General features: G+C 35.0%; 1 protein-coding gene and 1 non-coding gene across 12 annotated transcripts in view; both read left to right on the forward strand.

Moving 5' to 3' along the window:
- EML1 (EMAP like 1) overlaps positions 1-20,088 on the forward strand; it is a 311,896-nt gene that overhangs the window by 268,932 nt on the left and 22,876 nt on the right. For all 11 annotated transcript variants that reach the window (XM_074213065.1, XM_074213063.1, XM_074213064.1 and 8 more), the window contains 2 exons: positions 8,452-8,519; positions 13,030-13,118. In XM_074213065.1, coding sequence (XP_074069166.1) covers positions 8,452-8,519; positions 13,030-13,118 — 157 coding nt within the window. The remainder of the gene's footprint in view (positions 1-8,451; positions 8,520-13,029; positions 13,119-20,088) is intronic.
- Positions 9,538-9,644, forward strand: LOC141510429 (U6 spliceosomal RNA). The gene has a single exon (XR_012474918.1). It is a non-coding gene; the product is annotated as a U6 spliceosomal RNA (small nuclear RNA).

Genomic DNA, 20,088 nt, shown 5'->3' on the forward strand with positions numbered 1-20,088 from the left:
TGAGTTGAGTTGAGTTGAGTTGCGCTGCTCTGCAGCCATGGCTTTTTTCCCAACCCTCTGGTGAAACACACCTTTCCCACAGAAATTCTAAGTTATCTTGGACTGGGAAAATGTATCACTCAGTCTTTCTGTGGGTTCTGCCCCTCTAAATTTTGGCTAGAGCCATCTTTGTTTTTTTGGAGTTTGTGGGGAAGGAGTTCCCAGGGAATGTTGCCTTCATGCTGCCATCTTGGCTCCGCCCCTACAATATTTCTTTATAGATACCCACAATTATTTACTAAATCTAGAGGTCATATTTTCTTCCTTGTTGATTTATCTGCTTATGCTTAAGGTCTTTGAGTTTTCTTCTCCTAAGAAAAATGGTAATAATTTCAGTCCTTTTTCCCTTATTTTCCCCTATTACTTTCTTTTGATTCCCTCCCCTCTGATGGTGTTTCCCTTGGGTTCTTGATCTCAAGGCATCTCAGCCTCCTTCATGCTGGGCATTCATGATAAACTGGCTACCTAGCTCCCTGCCCCAAATAATTTTCTGGGAAACAGAACTGACCCCACCTATATGCTGGAACTTTTACCCTCCAGCTTAGCGAAGTGCCATACACACAGATCTCCTTCCCCTCCTCTCGCCATATGGAATTCTGCCCCATTGTCCATGTTTCTCTCTTCTCTGGCCCAGTGATATAGAAGGCTCTCCATAGTACTGAGTGGGGGGTTCAGAGAGTGGAATGGAGTTCTGTTACATTGCCAAAGAACTATTACAACCTCAGCAAATGTATGCAGTGTGTTGTTTGGATCTCCAAATGGGGTCAAAATGTGGGGCCGCTTTGTTACAAGGCAGGGGCAGGTGAGCTAGCATAACCTCGCTGGTGGCAGCCATGCATGTTGGACAGTGGGGGGTGAGCTACAGAGTGCACATGAGTGAAATTGTCAGTTCAGGAAACTTTTGCCTTCTTTGGTTCTAGGTATCTAAGATATGTGGAGACAGGTGAAACTGCTTTCTCTCTGCAACACGATTTCTATATTTTAAGAGAGTTGAGAGTTCTGAGGATAAGAGAAAATGTTTAGTTCTCCATCTTCTTGGTCATGTGACCTGAAGTCCTCCATTTTTGTTAACCCATTTACTCACTCCTATCCAAGGACATAGTTAATCCAAGAAAACATGATATAAGAATAATCAATCAGAATCTTCTGATCTTTTGGTCTCACAGTCTGACTGTACTGCAGAGAATGAAAAGAGGAATAATGTTAGATGAGGAGGGTAGGTTAGGACCAGATTGTCAAAGACTTTATAGCTAAACAAAAGTATTTATGTTTATCCCTAAAAGTATCTTTTAGTTTACTCAATCATTTCCCTTGTAACAAAAATATCCTTAAACATTATAGAATAATAAATTTTATTTACAGCAATAAACAGCAACTTTTATTTGAAAAAGAAACCATTCAGTATATAGATTTAACAAGATGTTAGAAGGATGAAGATTTTCATCCTACTATTGAAGATGCAACCTGAATGTGATGTTGAAAGAGACATTAGAGATTAGTAAATCACAGAATCTCATTTTGGAAGGAAACTCCATAAATAGAAATATCCTCAATAACATTCTGCCAACTTTTATTTGAAAATTCTCAAGAATAGGAAATCATTACTTTTGGAAACAGTCAACTTCACTTTGGCATAACTCCAATTGTTAGAAAGTTTTTCCTAGTGTGACTTTGCTATATTTTGGAATTTCCTATCTTCTTGGTACTTTAGGTCCTGCAGCTTCCTTAAGCCAACCCAAAAATCATATTGAGAGTTCTTAACTTGGTGTCAAAGAATGTTTTCCCATCTCCCCTACAAGGTAACTATGAATATATTTCAAGAAGTCTGTAAATTTGGATGACAAAAAAAAGTAAATTAGGTCTTTATTTTTGCAAACCTCTGACATGTATAATTTCTTTCAATTATTGATATAGGCAACAAATCACAGTAGTATTTACAGTACCTATGACTTTGTCACCAGTAGAAATCAGATACTTTTCATATCACATTTATGTGGCAGATATCTTGAAATATTTACATTAATTAAAACTTCAAAATTACTATATATTTTAGATAGCACCAGATAGCAAATTACTATAGGCTTCTTATCTATAGACAGTATTTCACTATAATCAGTATCCATTGTGATTCTATGTGGTTTGTTTTTTGTGACTAAAAATACATTTGGAGAAAGAATCCACAAATTTCATCAAACTGCAAAAAGAGTCCATGATATAAGGAAGGCTAAGAACTTCTACACTTTATTATTCACAGGTGGAAAGTATTATCTGCCTGGTTGACCAGATGGTACTGTTTGAGTCATCAGGCCTTATCTGTTTCTTTCAGGCATTCTACTGATAACTTTTCTAAGAGGCAGCAGTATCAGCACTGACCACCAGATGGTACTTTGCTTACAAAAGCTTCAGGTGTTTGCTACTGTAACCAAGCCAACATTTCACAAAGTTACTGAGCAATTTAGATTAAACACCATTAGCTGGATCCAAAATTAATCTGGTCATATTGTGTAGCATTCTAATATTTTTTCTAATATGAGCATTTAAACTAAGCTAAACATTTCTGGACTCAGAAATGACCATAAAGATCAATGTAGGGGAATATTGTTCAAAATATTAAAATATGAAACCTGTTGTTTCTCCATAGCTCATGAACTCCCACGCCCTTTACCTGGGCTCCCTTCTCTCATCATAGCTCCCTGAATTTAAATATTTAATCAGGTTCTCCACAAGCATTTATTAAGCACCTACTGTGTTCTACAAACTGTACTAGACAAAAGAGATAAAAAGGGAATAGAAAGAGAAAAGTGAAACATTCCCTGACCTTCAAGGAGGGCAGTCTATCAGGGAAGACAACATATACATAAGTATGAACAAAATATATACAAAACATATTCATGGTAATTTGTGGAGAGAAGATATTAGCATAAGTTATGAGAATCAGGAAGGGTTTGAGTTGAGTTATGAAGAAAATAAAAGATGCTAAGAGACAGAAGACAACATCTTTTGAGCCAGACAAAGACAGCAAGACTAGTCTGACTGGACTGTAGCAAATGGAAAGGGAAATAATGTTAGGTTGGGAAGATGGATTAGGACCAGATTGTGAAAAAACTTTAGAGCTAAACAGAAGTTTATATGTACTACTATAGGTAATGAAAAGCCATTGAAGCTTATTGAGTAGAGGAGTGAAATGGTTAGATTTATACTTTGAAAAAATGACTTTAGGGGATGGGGAACCAAGATTATAAAGGCAAGAGCTCACCAGAGCCCTTCCAAACTCCCCTCCAAACAACTTTAAATGGAATCACAAAATAAATCCTGAAATAGCAAAACCAAGAGAAGGATGGAGTGAAATAGTTTTCTAGCCCAAGACAGTTTCAAAGATTAGCAGGAAAATTCTGTCTCATTGGGATGATAGTAAAGTTCAGTCCAGCGCAGGCTACACCCAAGCAAGTCAGCAAAAGGTCTGAACTGGTGATAACTGAATCAGAAGCATTCCATAGCATTTAGCCCACAGACGGTAAAAGGATTGGAAGGATTGGACAACTGGTCAGAAGATTACAGAGAACCCTTTTCTGACCCTGGGTTGCCAGTTTATTTCATTGCCCATAAGTGCATCTGTGTCATAGTCTCAAGGCAATAGAAAGTCTAGCAGTAGCAGGGACAATGATCACAGTTCCAAGAGGAAAAATACTGGTGATCAAAGACCAGAGCATAGGCCAGGAAGACAGTGGCCACACCTCCCCTCAGATCATATCACCTTGGAAGAATTGAATACTTACAGTCCCCCAGAACTAGCTCTAAAAACAGAAGCTTGGAACTTTGCCCCTTCCACTAAAGTTACAGAGCCAAGGTAAAAGGCAAGAAATATGCTAGAAAATTAGAAACTAACAAAGAATCTTACCATAGAAAGCAACTATGGTGACAAAAAAGGTGAACGCAAACACAGAAGACAACAAAATCAAATTAACTACATGAAAAGCCTCAAAAAAAAAACCCAACTCAGGGGTAGCTAGGTAGCACAGTGAATAGAGCACCAGCCTTGGAGTCAGGAGTACCTGGGTTCAAATCTGACCTCAGACACTAATTACCTAGCCGTGTGTCCTTGGGCAAGCCACTTAACCCCATTGCCTTGAAAAATCAAAAAAACAAAAAAAACAAAAAACCCCAACTCAGAAGTCTCCAGGCTAAAAAGATACATGAAAGATTTCAAAAAAAGATTTTAAAAATAAAAAAGAGGTAGGGGGAGAATTGGGGAAAGAAATGAGAATGTTGCAAGAAAATTATGAAAAAAGAATTAGCCTAGTAAAGAAGACATAAAAATACTGATGGAAATAATACTTTAAAAAAACAGAATAGGCCAAATGATAGAGTACAAAAATCTCCTGATGAAAAGAATTCCCAAGGGGTGGCTAGCTGGCGTAGTGGATAAAGCACCAGCCTTAGAGTCAGGAGTACCTGGGTTCAAATCCGGTCTCAGACACTTAATAATTACCTAGCTGTGTGGCCTTGGGCAAGCCACTTAACCCCATTTGCCTTGCAAAAACCTAAAAACGAAAACAAAAAACAAGAAAAAAAAGAATTCCCTAAAAAGTAGAATTTGTCAAATGGAAAAGGAGGTACATATACTCATTGAACAAAATAGCTCCTTAACAATGAGAATTGGGCAACTAGAAGCTAATGAGACATCAAGAAACAATAGAACAGGGGCAGCTAGGCTGCTTAGTGGTTAGATCACCGGCCCTGGAGTCAGGACAACCTGCGTTCAGATCCAGGCTCGGATACTTAATAATTACCTAGCTGTGTGACCTTGGACAAGTCACTTTACCCCATTGCCTTAATATTTTAAAAAAAGAAAAAGGAAATAATAAAACAAAGTCAAAAGAACAAAAAACAAAAGAAAATGTGAATTATCTCATTGAAAAAAATAACTGACTTGGAAAATAGATCAATGAAAGAAAATATAAGAAGTATAGTATTGGAGCAGCTAGGTGGTGTGGTGCAGTGGATAGAGCACCGGCCCTGGAGTCAGGAGTACCTGAGTTCAAATGCAGCCTCAGACACTTAATAATTACCTAGCTGTGTGGCCTTGGGCAAGCCACTTAACCCCATTACTTTGCAAAAAAAAATCTAAAAAACAAACAAAATGTATTGTGTTACCAGAAAATCATAATCTAAAAAAAAAAAGAACCTAGAAATCATTTTTCAAGAAATACTGCCCTGATATCCTAGATCCAGAGGATAAAATAGAAATTGAAATCAATTCCTGAGATCCCAAAATGAAAACTTCCAGAAATATTATAGCCAAATTTCAGAATTTGACTGACAGGTCAAGAAAATATTGCAAGCCATCAGAAAGAAACAATTCAAGTATCATAGAACCATAATTAGGATCACAGAAGATTTAGCAGTTCTACATTAAAAGATGAGAGAGCTTAGAATATGATATTCTGGAGGACAGTGGAGCCAGGATTACAATCAAGAATTATCCAACCAACAAAACCAAGTATAATATTTGGGGGGGGGGAATCTATATTTAATGAAATAGAGGAGTTTCAAGCATTCCTAATGAAAAGATGAAAAGTGAATAGAAAATTAAACTTTCAAATATAAGGCTCAAGAGAAGTATAAAAAGATAAAAAAGGAAAGAAAAATCATAAGGGATTCTATCAGGTTAAACTGTTTATATCCCTTTATGGAAAGATGACACTTGTAACTTCTAAGAACTTTATCATTATTAGAACAGGAGGAGTATTTAGAGCACTTGAGTGTGAGTTGATTATGATGGAATGACATATAAAAAATAAAATTAAGAAATAAGAAAGGGATGCAATGGAAGAAAGGGGAAAAGAAAAGTAGAATAGGGTAAGTTATCTCATGTAAAAGAGGTGAAAAGATCTTATATAGTAGAGAGGAAGTTGGGATATGAGGTTGCAGATCACATTTAAAACTTACTCTAAACGGAATTGACTCAAAGAAGGAATAACATACACACTTGGTTTGATATAGACAACTATCTTACTCTACAGCAAGGATAGTTATTGCCCTTCTGCCAAGGCCAAGTGAATATATATATATATATATACATATATATACACACATATATATAGTATGTATGTATGTATGTATGTATGTAAAACATCATTCAGGGGCCATATTTCATCAAATATTTAATTCACCCCTAAAAAGCTACTAGATTTATTGAATTTTGAGTCCTTCATGCAGTTGCCTTGGGCTAGAGCTTCCCCTACCCCTGCCCTAACAGGAAGGTAGGAGGGGTAGGGGTGGGGTATTAGTTGAGGGGAGGTGATCCTTAGAAGCAAAATACTTTTGAAGAGGGACAGGGTAAAAGGAAAGAGAGAAGGATAAAGAAGGAAAAAATGGGATGGAAGGAAATATATAGTAACCATAACTGAAAAAAATTATAGCAAGTTTCTTTGATAAAATCTTATTCTTAAACATTTAAAGAACAGAGTCAAATTTATATGAATACAAGTCATTCTCCAATTGATAAATGATTAAAAGAGATGAATAGGTAGTTTTCTGTTGAAAAAATCAAAGTCACATTAAAAAATGCTCTAAATCTCCATGGAATAGAGAAAGGCAAATTAAAACAATTCCATGATACCCCCTCACATCTATCAAATTGACTAATATGACAGAAAAAATGACAAATATTGGAGGGATTTGGGACAATTGGGACAAACAAACACTATTGATGGAGTTATGAACTGATCCAACCATTCTGGAAAATAATTGGAACTATATCCAAAGGATTATAAAACTGCATATTCCTTTACCCAGAAATACCATTATTCAGATTGATTCCCAAAGAGATTTCTTTAAAAAAGGAAAAAAGTTTTATGTATGAAAACATTTAAAGGAGCTCTTTTTTGTTGTGGCAAAATATTGGAAATTGAGGCATGACTGAACCAATTATAATTGTGATTGAATACCAGTGTACTATGAGAAATGATGAGAGTTAGTTTCAGGAAAACCTTGGAAAGAAATATGTTATCTAATGCAAAATGAAAGTGAGCAGAACCAGAACAATGAACACAGAAATAGCAATAATATATGATGATCCATTGTGAAGGACTTAGCTATTCTCAGCAATACAATGACCTGGGAGAATTCAAAAGGGGTTTTGATAAAAAAAAAATGCTATTCACCTTCAGAGAAAGAACTGATGGAGTATGAAAGCAAATTGAAGTATATCTTTTTTCTTATTTTTCTTGTCGGTTTTTTGTTTTCTTTCATAGCATGACTAATATGGAAATATGTTTTGCATGACTGCACATGTGTCCATCTGTATCAAATTGCTTCCCTTATCACTGAGAAGGAAGTTGAGGGAGAGAGAAAATTTAGAATTCGCAGTTAAAAAAAAAGAATGTTAAAACAAGGAGATTTGTGGTAGGAAAACCAATTAGGAAGTCATTGCAATAGTCTAGGTAAGAGGTGATATGGACCTAGATTAAGGGAGTAACTGTGAGTAGACCGTGTAACTCTATACCCTGTGGGTATAGTGTTCTAAGGGGGTATGCTATTGATTAATCAGCAAAGCCAACTTAGCAAATGTAATTGGATAGTTTATCTTAAATAAAATAAACTGGAAAAGAAATAAAGTCTTCCTATATGAAGGAGCCATCTCTGGCCTTCTCAGACTTTTCACTTGTCTTGAATAAGAGCCTCCTTTTATCTTAGTTGTTTCCAAGACTTCAGGGCAATACCAGTTATCTCTCTCTGTGCTTTCCCATGTGATCCTGAAAGTTAGCCATTCAATCCCATCATCTTCATGACCTCCAGGAAGTTCCAAAACATGGACAAAGGAAGGAATAAATCTTATTGTCAGTGCCTAAATAGCCCACCCCATTCTATCATGTGGCTTCCTATTCCAAAGTACATTCAGAACAAGACAGTTTCCATTGCCCATTCTGTTTTAGAGAAAATCATAGAATTCTAATTTCTAGTACATCTTGGTGTGATTCACAGAATTTGTTATGTATCCTGTTGTGGAATCTTTCTGGTTCCTAACATCTCTCCAGAAACAATAAAGGCAATTCAGAAAATGCTGACTACTATTCACATTAAAATTAATTCTATCTCTTAAAACGTGTGCCCATTGCTCTTAGTATCACCACTGAGACCCAGAGAGCAAAAGTGGATTATCCAAAGTCACATACTGTTTTCACTGCCAGAATTAGAAACCAGTTCTCCCAACTCATAGTCAAGAGCTTCTTCTGCTCTACTTCATTGTTTCTTCCTGAAATATGACATCATTTTAAAATGAGTAAGAAAAAATTTTCTCTTTGAAAACAGTTTAGTATGACATCTTACTAAGGCAAAAGACCATTTTTATTGTTTAATATGAATAAAATTTTCTGGCTGCTAATTTATACTTCTTCTGAAATATTTTAGGATCCCGCACAGTCCTCTGGTTTTCATCCTTCAGGATCTGTCATTGCAATTGGAACGTTAACTGGAAGGTAAGACTTATAAATGCATTTCTTTGTGTTTCAGTAGCTCACTGAAAAATTAGATTTCTCCCAGAAACATAGCCCAGTTGAGCACTTGACTGTATTTTTTTAAAGAGTCCTTTGACTTTGTCAAGAACTAGGTGCAAATCACAAGCAAAGCTCAGCATTCATAATTAACTTTTTTCTTGGTATCTTCTTATAAACATTTTTACATATTCTTTGTTGTTCTTTATTGAAAGGGGTTACTAAGTTTTCCAATCAAATATGTTTTGTGTTTATTTTCCTTTCCAAAATGTAACATTTCGGATTTGTCTTTATGGAAATTTTAAAAAAAGGGTGAGAAAATATCAATCAGATATTAAGGAGCATTGATTGTCTCAAGAATGGAGTCTGATAAGCTCAATAGAATGTTTCATGACGCTACTTTATCATTTGCTTATGATTTAAACCAAGTTTTTCCAGATTCTTGCCCAACTTGGATGTACCTCCTGATACCTAGGTGGTTAAGGCTAAAGCCTGATTAACATTTTCCAGGTGTCCAGAATATAGTGATGACAAATGAGGAAAATGAGATCTAGAATTGAATACAGAAGACTTACATTCCCTTAAACCTAGACCTACCCTTTTACATTGTCCCTTTGGTTGCTACCCTTTGTATTGGTTTAAGGACATAATGGGTGCCAATATATTAGTATTTAAAAATGAGTATTCTATAGGCAGCTTCACTCTTTCTGTTAGTTTTTTTTATATTGAAAGTAAGAGATTTTGTTAAAACATAAAATATTAGAGATAAACAATGTCATAAATAATAGGTTATTAGATCTAGATTTGACAGGACTTTGGAGGTTATCTACTTCACCATCCCCTTCATTTTACAGATAAGGAAACTGATATCTATCTCAAAAGGGGAAGTGAAATAGAATTATTTTGAATCTTTGAGTTTGCCGAATTTTCCTTTAAACAAAAAGTAGATTCCTATTTTAATTTCTGAATTTAACAGCAAATGCCTTTCCAAATGACACTGTTGGTGCTCACTTTGGCAGTACATATACTAAAATTGGAATGATATAGAGAAGATTAGCATGGCCCCTGTGCAAGGATGACACACAAATATGTGAAGTGTAAATGACACTGTGTATCACCATCTTTTTCTGGATACTCTTTCCTCTCTAGTTTTTGTTAACACTGCTCTCTCCTGATTCTCCTCTTACCTGTATAAAAATGTTTCCCAGTCTTAGCTAGATTTTCAGCCTAGTCACACCCAAAGGTATGTCCTGACCTCTCTCCACTTATCCCTCTGTACTATCTCATGGTGATTTCATTAGCTTCCATTAGTTCAATTATCTCTACATAGTTGATTCCAAAAATCTAAATATTCAACCTTTATCTTTTTCCTGAGCTCAGTTCTGCATCACTGAAAATATCTCAAATTTAGTATATCCAAAAAGAACTTACCTTAACCCCAAACCATCTCATCTTCCCAACATTCCTATTACTGGTGAAAGAACCTCCATCTTCCCAGGCTCTGAACGTGTGTGTGTGTGTGTGTGTGTGTGTGTGTGTATACAGATACATATATGTATATAAAGATATTTATTTCCATTTGTGTATTTTTATATGTGTTTATATATACACATATATAAAATCAGTTCTTGGACAAGTCACTTCCTGTTTAGGACCTATTCTAGACAAGATATTTTTTGAGTAAGAAATACTAGGCTTGTCTTCCTTTGAGGAGCATCATTCCCTTAATAACCTCTCCTGTTCCTGTCCCTCTATTCTTCCTTACTGCTTTCACTTTGATGGCTCATCTTCCTTTGGGAGGTCAGCCCACTCTTGGGGAGCATGATAACCTCTCTTACTCCTATATCTTTTCTTACTACTTATTCTCTCTTGTCAGCTGCTGTTGCTAATCTCTCTCCCTTATCTCCCTTAGCCACAACAATACCTACTTAAACTATTTTGCCCCCCAAAAAAAGTCCTAAGGAAAAAAAAAGTCCATTATTGAATTGTCCATTGCACATATAGCATGTGTATTCCTGATATGTACGTAATTATTATCATATTGTCTTCCTCATTAGAATATGAATTCCTTGAAGTTAGGGACCATGTTTTGACCTTTATTTGTATCTCTAGAGCTTAATATTATGCCTGACAAATAATAATAAGGATATAATAAATGCCTGGTGACTGACTAAATTATTGGCCATACTAGGAAAAGCAGGGCAGATCGAGGGTGGAGGGAAAGGCATTTACAAAGTTTTTATCTACATGTGAAGGATTGAAGGCCAGCCAAGGCCTCAGGAGGGTTGGACACAGCAAACCTCCAGGTCTTCATCCTTAAAAATTATATGATTATCAATCTAGGGCAAAAGGCAATCTAGGGGGTGGCTAGGTGGCACAGTGGATAAAGCACTGGCCCTGGAGTCAGGAGTACTTGGGTTCAAATCCGGTCTCAGACACTTAATAATTACCTAGCTGTGTGGCCTTGGGCAAGCCACTTAACCCTGTTTGCCTTGCAAAAACATAAAAAAAAAAGAGGCCATCTAGAAGAGTCAGAGGCAATCTAGACTAACTACATCATTTAACACGAGAATACTTTGATTCAGGGAAACCAGATGACTTGCTCAAAGTTCATGGGGGCAGGAGCAAGCACTTCACTGAAAATAACTGCCCATTACTTTCTTATTTGTACAGTGATGGTCTCAGAGATGACATGTACTAGTCAAATTTTCCTTGCTTCCCATAGAGAATACACAATTAATTGTTTGAGAAGCATGATATTATCTATTATCACTGCCTTTGAAATCTTTCAGTATTGTAACTGAGGTAACTAAGGAGGGAGAAAAGGAAGGAGCAAGAGATCCTATCTCATCCCTTAGTATGACCTTAGGTCTCTCCTTATGGATCTAAAGGCCTTGAATAAACTGAAAATGTTTCTGAATCCTAAGAGTTCATCCCTGATAGGTATTCATTAGTTTATAACAAGACTTGTGGCAAGACAAAGAAGAGAGCTCTGAATTTGCTCCTGATCTAAGCTTCTGATTTGACTTTTAACTATGCTGAGCTAGTCTTTAGACTGTAAAACAATGATTCTCAAAATTTTTTATCTTAACACTCCTTTACATCTGTAAAATTATTGAGAACCTTTTTATATTATTAAAAAGATTGAGGATCCCAAAGAGCTTTTGTTTATGTAGGTTATACGTATCTGTATTTATCACCTTGGAAATGAAAATTAACAATTTTGAGCATATTTATTCATTGAAATATCAAATTAATTACATGGCATAACATTTTATGAAAAATAACTTTTCAAAAACAAAAATATAGTGCAAAGAATATTATTTTACATATTTTGCAAATCTCTTATGTCCAAGTTAATAAAAGATAACCAGGTTTTCATTTCTGCTTCTGAATTCAGTCTGTTGCTATATTGTTTTCCTTGAAGTATATGAAGAATATTCAGCTTCACACTGATATGTGGTTGAAAAAGGGAGAGGTATTTTAGAAGGCAAATAACATCTTAGTAGTATTACAAAAATAGTTTTGAACTAGAGGAATTCCTGAAAGGGTCTTAGATATTAATCTTTAGCAACAGATGGTGAAGCATGCTATAAGTTCAAGGAATAATTCACACAGGAACTTTTGTTTCATATGTCTTAGATTGGAATGTTTTACATCTATGAGAAATTTAGGAGAGAATTACCTAAGGCTAGAACAATTTCCTCAACTGGAAGTGACATGCTCAACAACTGAGATTTGAAACTAGGTTCAAAGTTTTAGGATTTCAAATTTAATGCTCTTTCTACTCAAGAGCAGAAAACAGACCTGAAAGTCTAGTCCTTATTTAAGTAGATAAATGGGGAACTGTTCTAGATTGTGAAGTCTTCATCTAATGAGCTCAGTTCCTTCATCTTTAAAAAGGAAATTCAATTAGATGATCACTTAGGTTCCTCAAACCTCTGACATTCCACATTTCCATAATTAGCCCAGTAGAAATATATTCTACAGATTTATCTTGATAATTTCTATTTAAGCCCTTACTCTACATGACTAATTTATACTTTTGAACTGAGTATATTAAATTAGTTTGAAATTTTGCATAGCATAAAAATTTTTAATTGGATTTTACCTATAAAAATAATTTATGCCAAATTGGTACATATTTCCCAATACCCTTCATGTCAAAAACACAATAATAATTCTCATTTCTCTTGTGTATTTTTTTCTTAAAGAAATACATTTCCATATCATATGTTGATCATAAAAGATAATTTTATTACACAAGATAATAAGCCCTCTTAGGTTGTAATACAAAAACAGCAAAGTGATATGATATTGGTAGTAAAATAGTTTTACATTGAAATGTGTACAAAGGCTATTTGAAAGAGATTTAGAGATCTTTTCCTTTTACAGTGGACTTAGTTATTATGACTCAATGATTAAGTTAAATAAACCTATTTTAAATTCTTTCTTATGCAAGAATTTAATGCATTTTTCTTCTGTTTTCTAACAGGTGGTTTGTGTTTGACACAGAAACAAAAGATTTAGTCACAGTGCACACAGATGGAAATGAACAGCTGTCTGTAATGCGTTACTCACCAGGTTGGAAAAGAATGCATTGCTAAAACTTGAGCTTATTGATGTTTATGTGAAATTACTTTCTTTTAAATTTAAAAACCCTGTCAAAGTCAAATTTGGGGGCCTAATAGACTCTTCTCATTTCTCTAGCCTTTCTTTCTTAGTTCTGAATAAGTAAATGTAGATCAAGACTTTTCAGCAGGAATTCGACAAGACCTTTTTTTTATTTAAAATTTTTTGTATTGATATCTCTTGTTTAGATACCAGTCATTTATTTAAACCTTCCCTGTAACAATATTCAGGCATCTATCCACATAGCAACTTTGTCTGACTGTACATATAACATTATGTATAAATAATCATCTTATTTGTCTTCTGAGGAATCTGTAATTCCTCAGAAGACAAATAAGATGATTTGGTACTCCCATCTCTTTCAGAATTTGCCACATTTTACTGTAATCCCCAAAGTCAAAGGCATTAGTGTAGTCAGTGAAGCAGAAAGAAATGTGTGCTTTTGCCCTAGAATTCCTTTGCTTTCTCTGTAATTCAAGCAAATATTGACAGTTTAGTCTCGAAGCCCAACCTGTTCTTCTGGTAATTCTTGGTTCACATATTGCTGAAGCCTAGCTTGCAGAATCTTAAGCATAATCTTACTGCAGTTGTTTGGTAGTTTGAACATTCCTTGGATTTGTCCTTCTTTAGGAGTGGGACATAATTTGATCTTTTCCCATCTAGTAACTATAGTTATGTTTTCCAAAGTTGCTGGCATATTTAATGTAGTGCTTTAACAAGATCATATTTTAGTGTTTTAAATAGCTCATCTGAGCTTCTTTCATCTTCACTAGTCTTATTGTTAGCAGGGATTCCTAAGGCCTTAATTGACTTAATTCTGTATGTTCTAAATCAGTATCCACACCATCATTATCATTGATGCTGAGATTTTACTTGTATGATTCTTTTATGTATTCTTGCCAATTCTTTTTAATCTCTTCTGTTTCTGTTAAATATTCACGATTCTTATTTTTTATCTTATCCATTTTTATATGAAACATTCCCTTGATATCTCTCATTTTCTTGAATATATCTCTCTTTGTTTTTCCCATTCTATCTGTTCCTTCTATTTCTTTGTACTACTCATGCAAAAAAAAAATTCTTTCCCTCCTTGCTGTTCTCTAGAAGTCTACATTCAGTTGGGATAAATTTCCATTTTTCCTTTCTCTTTCACTTTCCTTCTCTCCTCAGATATTTGTAAAGCCTCATCAGACAGCCATTTTGCTTTCTGACTCTTCTTTGTTTTGGAATTATTTGTGTTGTTAACTTCTATACAATATTGAGAACTCTGTCCATAATTCTTCAGGCACTAATCTAATCCCTTAAATCTGTTCATCACCTCCACTACATATTCATGAGGGATCCTATTTAGGTCACATCTGTGGTCTGATGGTTTTCCTCTACCATCTGCAATTTGTCTGAATTTTGCAATAAGAAGCTCATGATCCGAGCCATAGTCAGTTCCTTTGTCTTAACTAACTAGAGCTTCTTCACCTTTGGCAGCAAAGTATATATGCAGTCTGATTTCTATGTTGACCATCTATTGATATCCTTGTGCAGTGTAGTCTTTTGGATTGTTGCAAAAGAGCATTTACTATCAACAGCACAGTTAGATTGACAAAACGCTGTTAATCTCTGTTTCATTTTGTACTCAAAGAACAAATTTACCTTTCATTCCAATGATCTTTTGATGTCCTACTTTATCATTCCAACCTTTAGTATGACATCTATTTTAGTGTTGTTTCTAGAAGATGTTGTAGGTCTTCATAACTGATCAACTTTGGCCTCATTAGCATCAGTGGTTCTAGCATAGACTTGTATTGTTTTATCAATAATTTTGAACTTTTTTATGTAGAACTCAAGTCTTCTGAGTCCAAATATTTTTTCTCTCTATTTTGAGATCTTCAATGGCCAGAGAAGAACTTTTTTTAACCCTGGAAAATTTCATTTAGTATTACAAAATAATATTTCTCAATAATTAAGAATATTCTTAAATATATGGAGGGACAGAACAATATGGGCTGGTTATGTGGTTGCAGTATGGCACAATATTGTTGTTTCCATGTACTTCATTAATTGTTTGGAGATATAAAGAGAACAGGAGGAAAGTCTTTAACTAGCGGTGGACCCCTGTGGCAAACTTATGAGAAGACATGGACGTGAGCTGCATAATATAAGTAGACATGGAGAGGTTGTGTTCTGCATCATTGGAGAGAATGCCTACATCAGTGATTTCACAGATGCATTTGAATGTATGATATTCAGATCAAACAACCACATGTCTTTCCTGCTGTCATTTGTTCATCAAAAATTTCTCTGCTCTTTGACTAGACAGAAATTTCATTTTTTTCTGTTCAGGATTTACCATGCAAAGATAAGGACAACTCTCCTTTCTCGAGAACTTTAGAAAGCACTTTCTTTACAATAAACACTCCATTTGCAAGTTGGGTTTTACAGGTATTATTATCAGTATTTTATTAATAAGGAAATTGAACCTCAGAATGGTTAGTCAAGAATTGAATTCAGATTTTCTGACTCCTAATCTTCTACAAGCGTCTCCACAGAAAATCAAGTGATCATAGTACTCTCATTTGATTTTTTTTAAATTTAATGCCCTCAAGAAGTTAGAGATCCAGAAGTTTCTCTCAACTAAGCCTAAAAAAATCTGATGACTAGCTACTTGATTGATCTTTCCTACATCTTATTGGAGATTTCAACTCTTAAAATGTTATCAATAATCTGTTTCATACCATAGGTCTTCTATGGCATATTAGTTCATTTCCAACCTCAATTTGGATTATCTTCTTTTTCACTTTTGATCCTTTTAGATTCTTTGAGAAGCTCTTCATTCTTCTAAGTTGGAAGGAAGTTCAGAGATCACTAAGGACAGTACCATCTTTTTACAGATTGGGGAAACAATGCCAAAGAGAAATAAGTGATATCTTTAAAATTATACAGCTAGTAAAGTAGGAGAACAAATATGTGAATCTTCTTGCATAAGAAAGAATTTAAAATAGGTTTATTTAACTTAATCATTGAGTCATAATAACTAAGTCCACTGTAAAAGGGAAAGCACTACATTAAATATGCCAGCATATTTGGAAAACATAACTATAGTAACTGGATTGGAAAAGATCAGATTATGTCCCATTCCTGTTTCTGCTCTACAATCTGCTCTCATCAGAATATTCTTATTTATTATTTTCTTCTTATGGTAGCAGATCAGTCATTGTAAACTTTTTTTTTTAATCATCAAATCTAATATCCTTTCCTTAGAAACCAGAAAATTCTGTTTTGGAAGGGATGTTGCAAGGGTACAGATGTAATATTTTGATAGATAAATAGAATTCTATGAAAAACCTTCCTTCACAGACTCTGTGATATTTCCCAAAGCCACCTATCAGCAAATAAGAATATGTACAGTATGTACATTATCCAGTCACTTTTTTTTTTAGATTTTTCAAGGCAATGGGGTTAAGTGGCTTGCCCAAGGCCACATGGCTAGGTAATTATTAATTGTCTGAGATCAGATTTGAACCCAGGTACTCCTGACTCCAAGGCTGGTGCTCTATCCACTGCACCACCTAGCCACTCGTCCAGTCACTTCTTAATGCCTTTTTACTCTATCAACAAATATTTATTAAGCATTATGTATCTGACACTATACAAACTCTGGGCATTTAAAAAAAAAGTAAAATAGTCTTGTCCCTTGAGAAGCTTAGTAAGCATCTTGAGAGAGACAGGAGCTGAGGGGGGTGGGGTAGAAAAGAAGGAGGAATTTTAAAAGGCTACAAGTAGAATTTGGCATTTAATCTGACCTTGATAGGGAGCTCGGAATTCTAAGAAGTAGACATGAGTAAGAAGTGTATATCAGGTGGGGGGGGGGGGTAAGGCCAGTGCAAAGGAGCCAATCTGAGAGGAAGTCTGGTGTGAGGAATGCTAAACTAGTCAGTTTGCTCTGACTGTCATGAGAAGTGAAATAATGTGTGATACAACTAGAAATGTAGAGTGAAGCAAGTCAATAGAGGGCTTTTATATTTGATGCTGGAGATAATAGAGAGCCACTGGAGTTTGAGTAGGTGAATGACATGGTCATAGAAAATCCCTTTGGCAGTTGAGGATTCATCAGAGTGTAAAAAGGCTTGAGGCAGAGTGTAAAAAGGCTTGAGGCAGAGAGACCAATATGGAAGTTCTATCAATAATCCAAATAAGAGGTGATAAGGCCCTGAAATAGGAAAGTGGCTATGTGAGTAGAAAATGGGGAGCAGAGAAATATTTTTGGAGGCAGAAACCATCAGATTTGGCAACTGATTGGACATGAGGGTGAGGGAGAATTCAGAAGTCAAGGGTGACAGACAACACAATTGCAAATTTAGGTGCCCAGAAGAATAGGGTATACCTTGTCAGAAATAGGAATGTTCGGAAGAAGCTTAGATTTGGGGGAAAAATAACAAGTTCTGTTTTGAATGTTTTCAGTTTGAGTTGCCCAGGGGATATCCAGTAGTCTAATAGATAAATGATAGCATATAGCTGAGACTCAAATGTAATGTAAATGCAGTAAGGGTAGCTAGATGACACATGGATAGAGCACTGGCTTTGTAGTCATGAGGATGGGAGTTCTAATCCAGCCTCAGACCTAGCTGTGTGACCCTGGACAAGTCACCTAATCCTGACTGCCTTACATCTAGGGCCATCTCCAGTCATCCTGATTCATATCTGGCCACTGGACCCAGATGACTCTGGAGGAGAGAGTAGCACAGTATACCCGCCCCCACTCAAATCCAGTTCATTACTTGTCATGGCATCACCTCTGTGACATGTCCTTCAGGAATGATGGACAAACATTTTAATGGGATATAGTCGCAGAAACAATTCTTGTCTTGGAGGATATTAGGCTCTTTTCCTACTAGCTACCTCCTTCCAACCCTATAACAGAGTATAATGGTATCAGTTTTAGTCGAAACAAATACAGATGAAGTATTCAGTGGAAAATGCACTGAATCTAAGGTCAAAGGACCAAGGTTCAAATCCCACTTCTTATGTTGCCTGTGGGACTTTGTACAAAATTCTTAACATTTCTGAGCCTTAATTTCCTTATAAATAAATGAGGGAGGGTGAACTAGAAGTCTTTTACAATCCTTTCCAACTTTATATCTATGGTCCTATTATCCTAAAGACTAAAAAACAAAAACAAAAATCTAATTGTATAAAATTTAAAAGCTTGTGCCTAAGCAAAATACAAGAGAAATAAAAAGAAATTAGGTAAAAAAAAAATCCTTGCATTAAATATTTCTTTTAAAAGAAAGCATCAATAGAAAATTAACACAAATACATAAGACTAGGGGCTATTTCCAAGTAGAAAGGGGGTCAAAGGATTTGAATGGTTTTTAAAAGAACTGCAAATTATCACCAATCTTCTCAAAAATGTATCCCAAATCACTCAGAGAAATGTTATAAAATCAAGAAAGAAAAATCATTATGCAAAAATGTGTGTAATGACTGCAGTGTTATGATTAGGAAACGCTGAATGTCAACAAAGTTGAGTTAAGAAATTGACAAAAAAGCATTTCTTAAATATCTACTAGGTACTAATACTAGGTACAATGGACAATGTTAACACCAGATTTTTTGAGTTAAACCTTGCATTCTTTTTTTATTAATAGTGGTAAACTACAAGAAAGATATGTACTATCATTTCAATCACTCTGTGTTTTGATTTGGCTTTGTTTTGTAGTAATCTACTTTGTTGGGGAAAGAGCAGTTATTTGTACATATATCTTCTATGTCAAAACAAAATAACAGTATTTTAAAAATAAGATTATTAGTTGGTAAAATATGACTTAAAAATATCTGTTTGTGTTCAATCAAAGGAGTTTACAATAATCTGCCTAAAGCCCAGGATTGGTATTATCTACCTTGGTACTATTATTGATGATAATTGCACTGTTAATAGTAATAATTCATATATAGCATTCTGAGATTTGAAAAATTCTTTCCTTAAACAAATCTAAGAAATAGGTGATTTAAGTAGTATTCTTCATGTATTTATGATATAGGACCTGAAACTCAGAGAGGATAAGTAAATCTTCATCAGTGTTGGGACTGGAACCCAGTTTCACCATCTCCAACTACAACATATCCACCCCCCCCTTCTACCCAATACCCTTATATTACCTCAGCTAGAAAGACAACCATATTACATTTTGGTGGATTTAAGACTCCATTCAAAACATAGTGATAGGTTGGTGGCACATTTTTCTCTAAAACTGTTTTAAGTTTTATCCTTCTATTCTGAGTCACCTCTAAATTAAATTAATACTTCATTGATTATATAAGCCCCATTTCCTCGAGTTTTATGTTGAACAAAATATGTATACATTTAATCAGAATTATACTTAGAAATTCATAGTCCACAAGAGAGAAGGATAATGAAATATGGGGAAAAAGAAAGTTTTTTAATATAAATATTTTATTTGTTTTCCAATTATATGCAACAGTAGTTTCTACCAATCATTTTTTGCAGTTTTGAATTTTACAATTTTTCCCCTCCCCCAACAGAAGGTAATCTGATAATCTTTACATTGTTTCCATGATATGCATATATCAAAATTGAATGTGTTGAGAGAAAAAAACATGTCCATAAGGAAGAAAGAAAATATTAAAGGTAGCAAAATAATGTAATACATAAGATAACTTTTAAGAATTGAATTAGGTCTTTGTTTAAACTCTACAATTCTTTCTCGGGATTCAGACGGTATTCTCCATCACAGATATCCCAAAATTGTGCCTGATTTTTGCACTGATGGAATGAGCAAGTCCATCATCAACCCTATATTGCTGTTAGGTGTACAGTGTTCTTCTGGTTCGACTCATCTTGCTCAGCGTATATACATATTATATATCTCGCAATTTGTTCAGCCATTCCCCAGTTGATGGACATCCC

The sequence above is a fragment of the Macrotis lagotis genome, chromosome 1 (genome assembly GCF_037893015.1).
Source record: "Macrotis lagotis isolate mMagLag1 chromosome 1, bilby.v1.9.chrom.fasta, whole genome shotgun sequence".
In the NCBI taxonomy this organism is placed as follows: domain Eukaryota; kingdom Metazoa; phylum Chordata; class Mammalia; order Peramelemorphia; family Peramelidae; genus Macrotis; species Macrotis lagotis.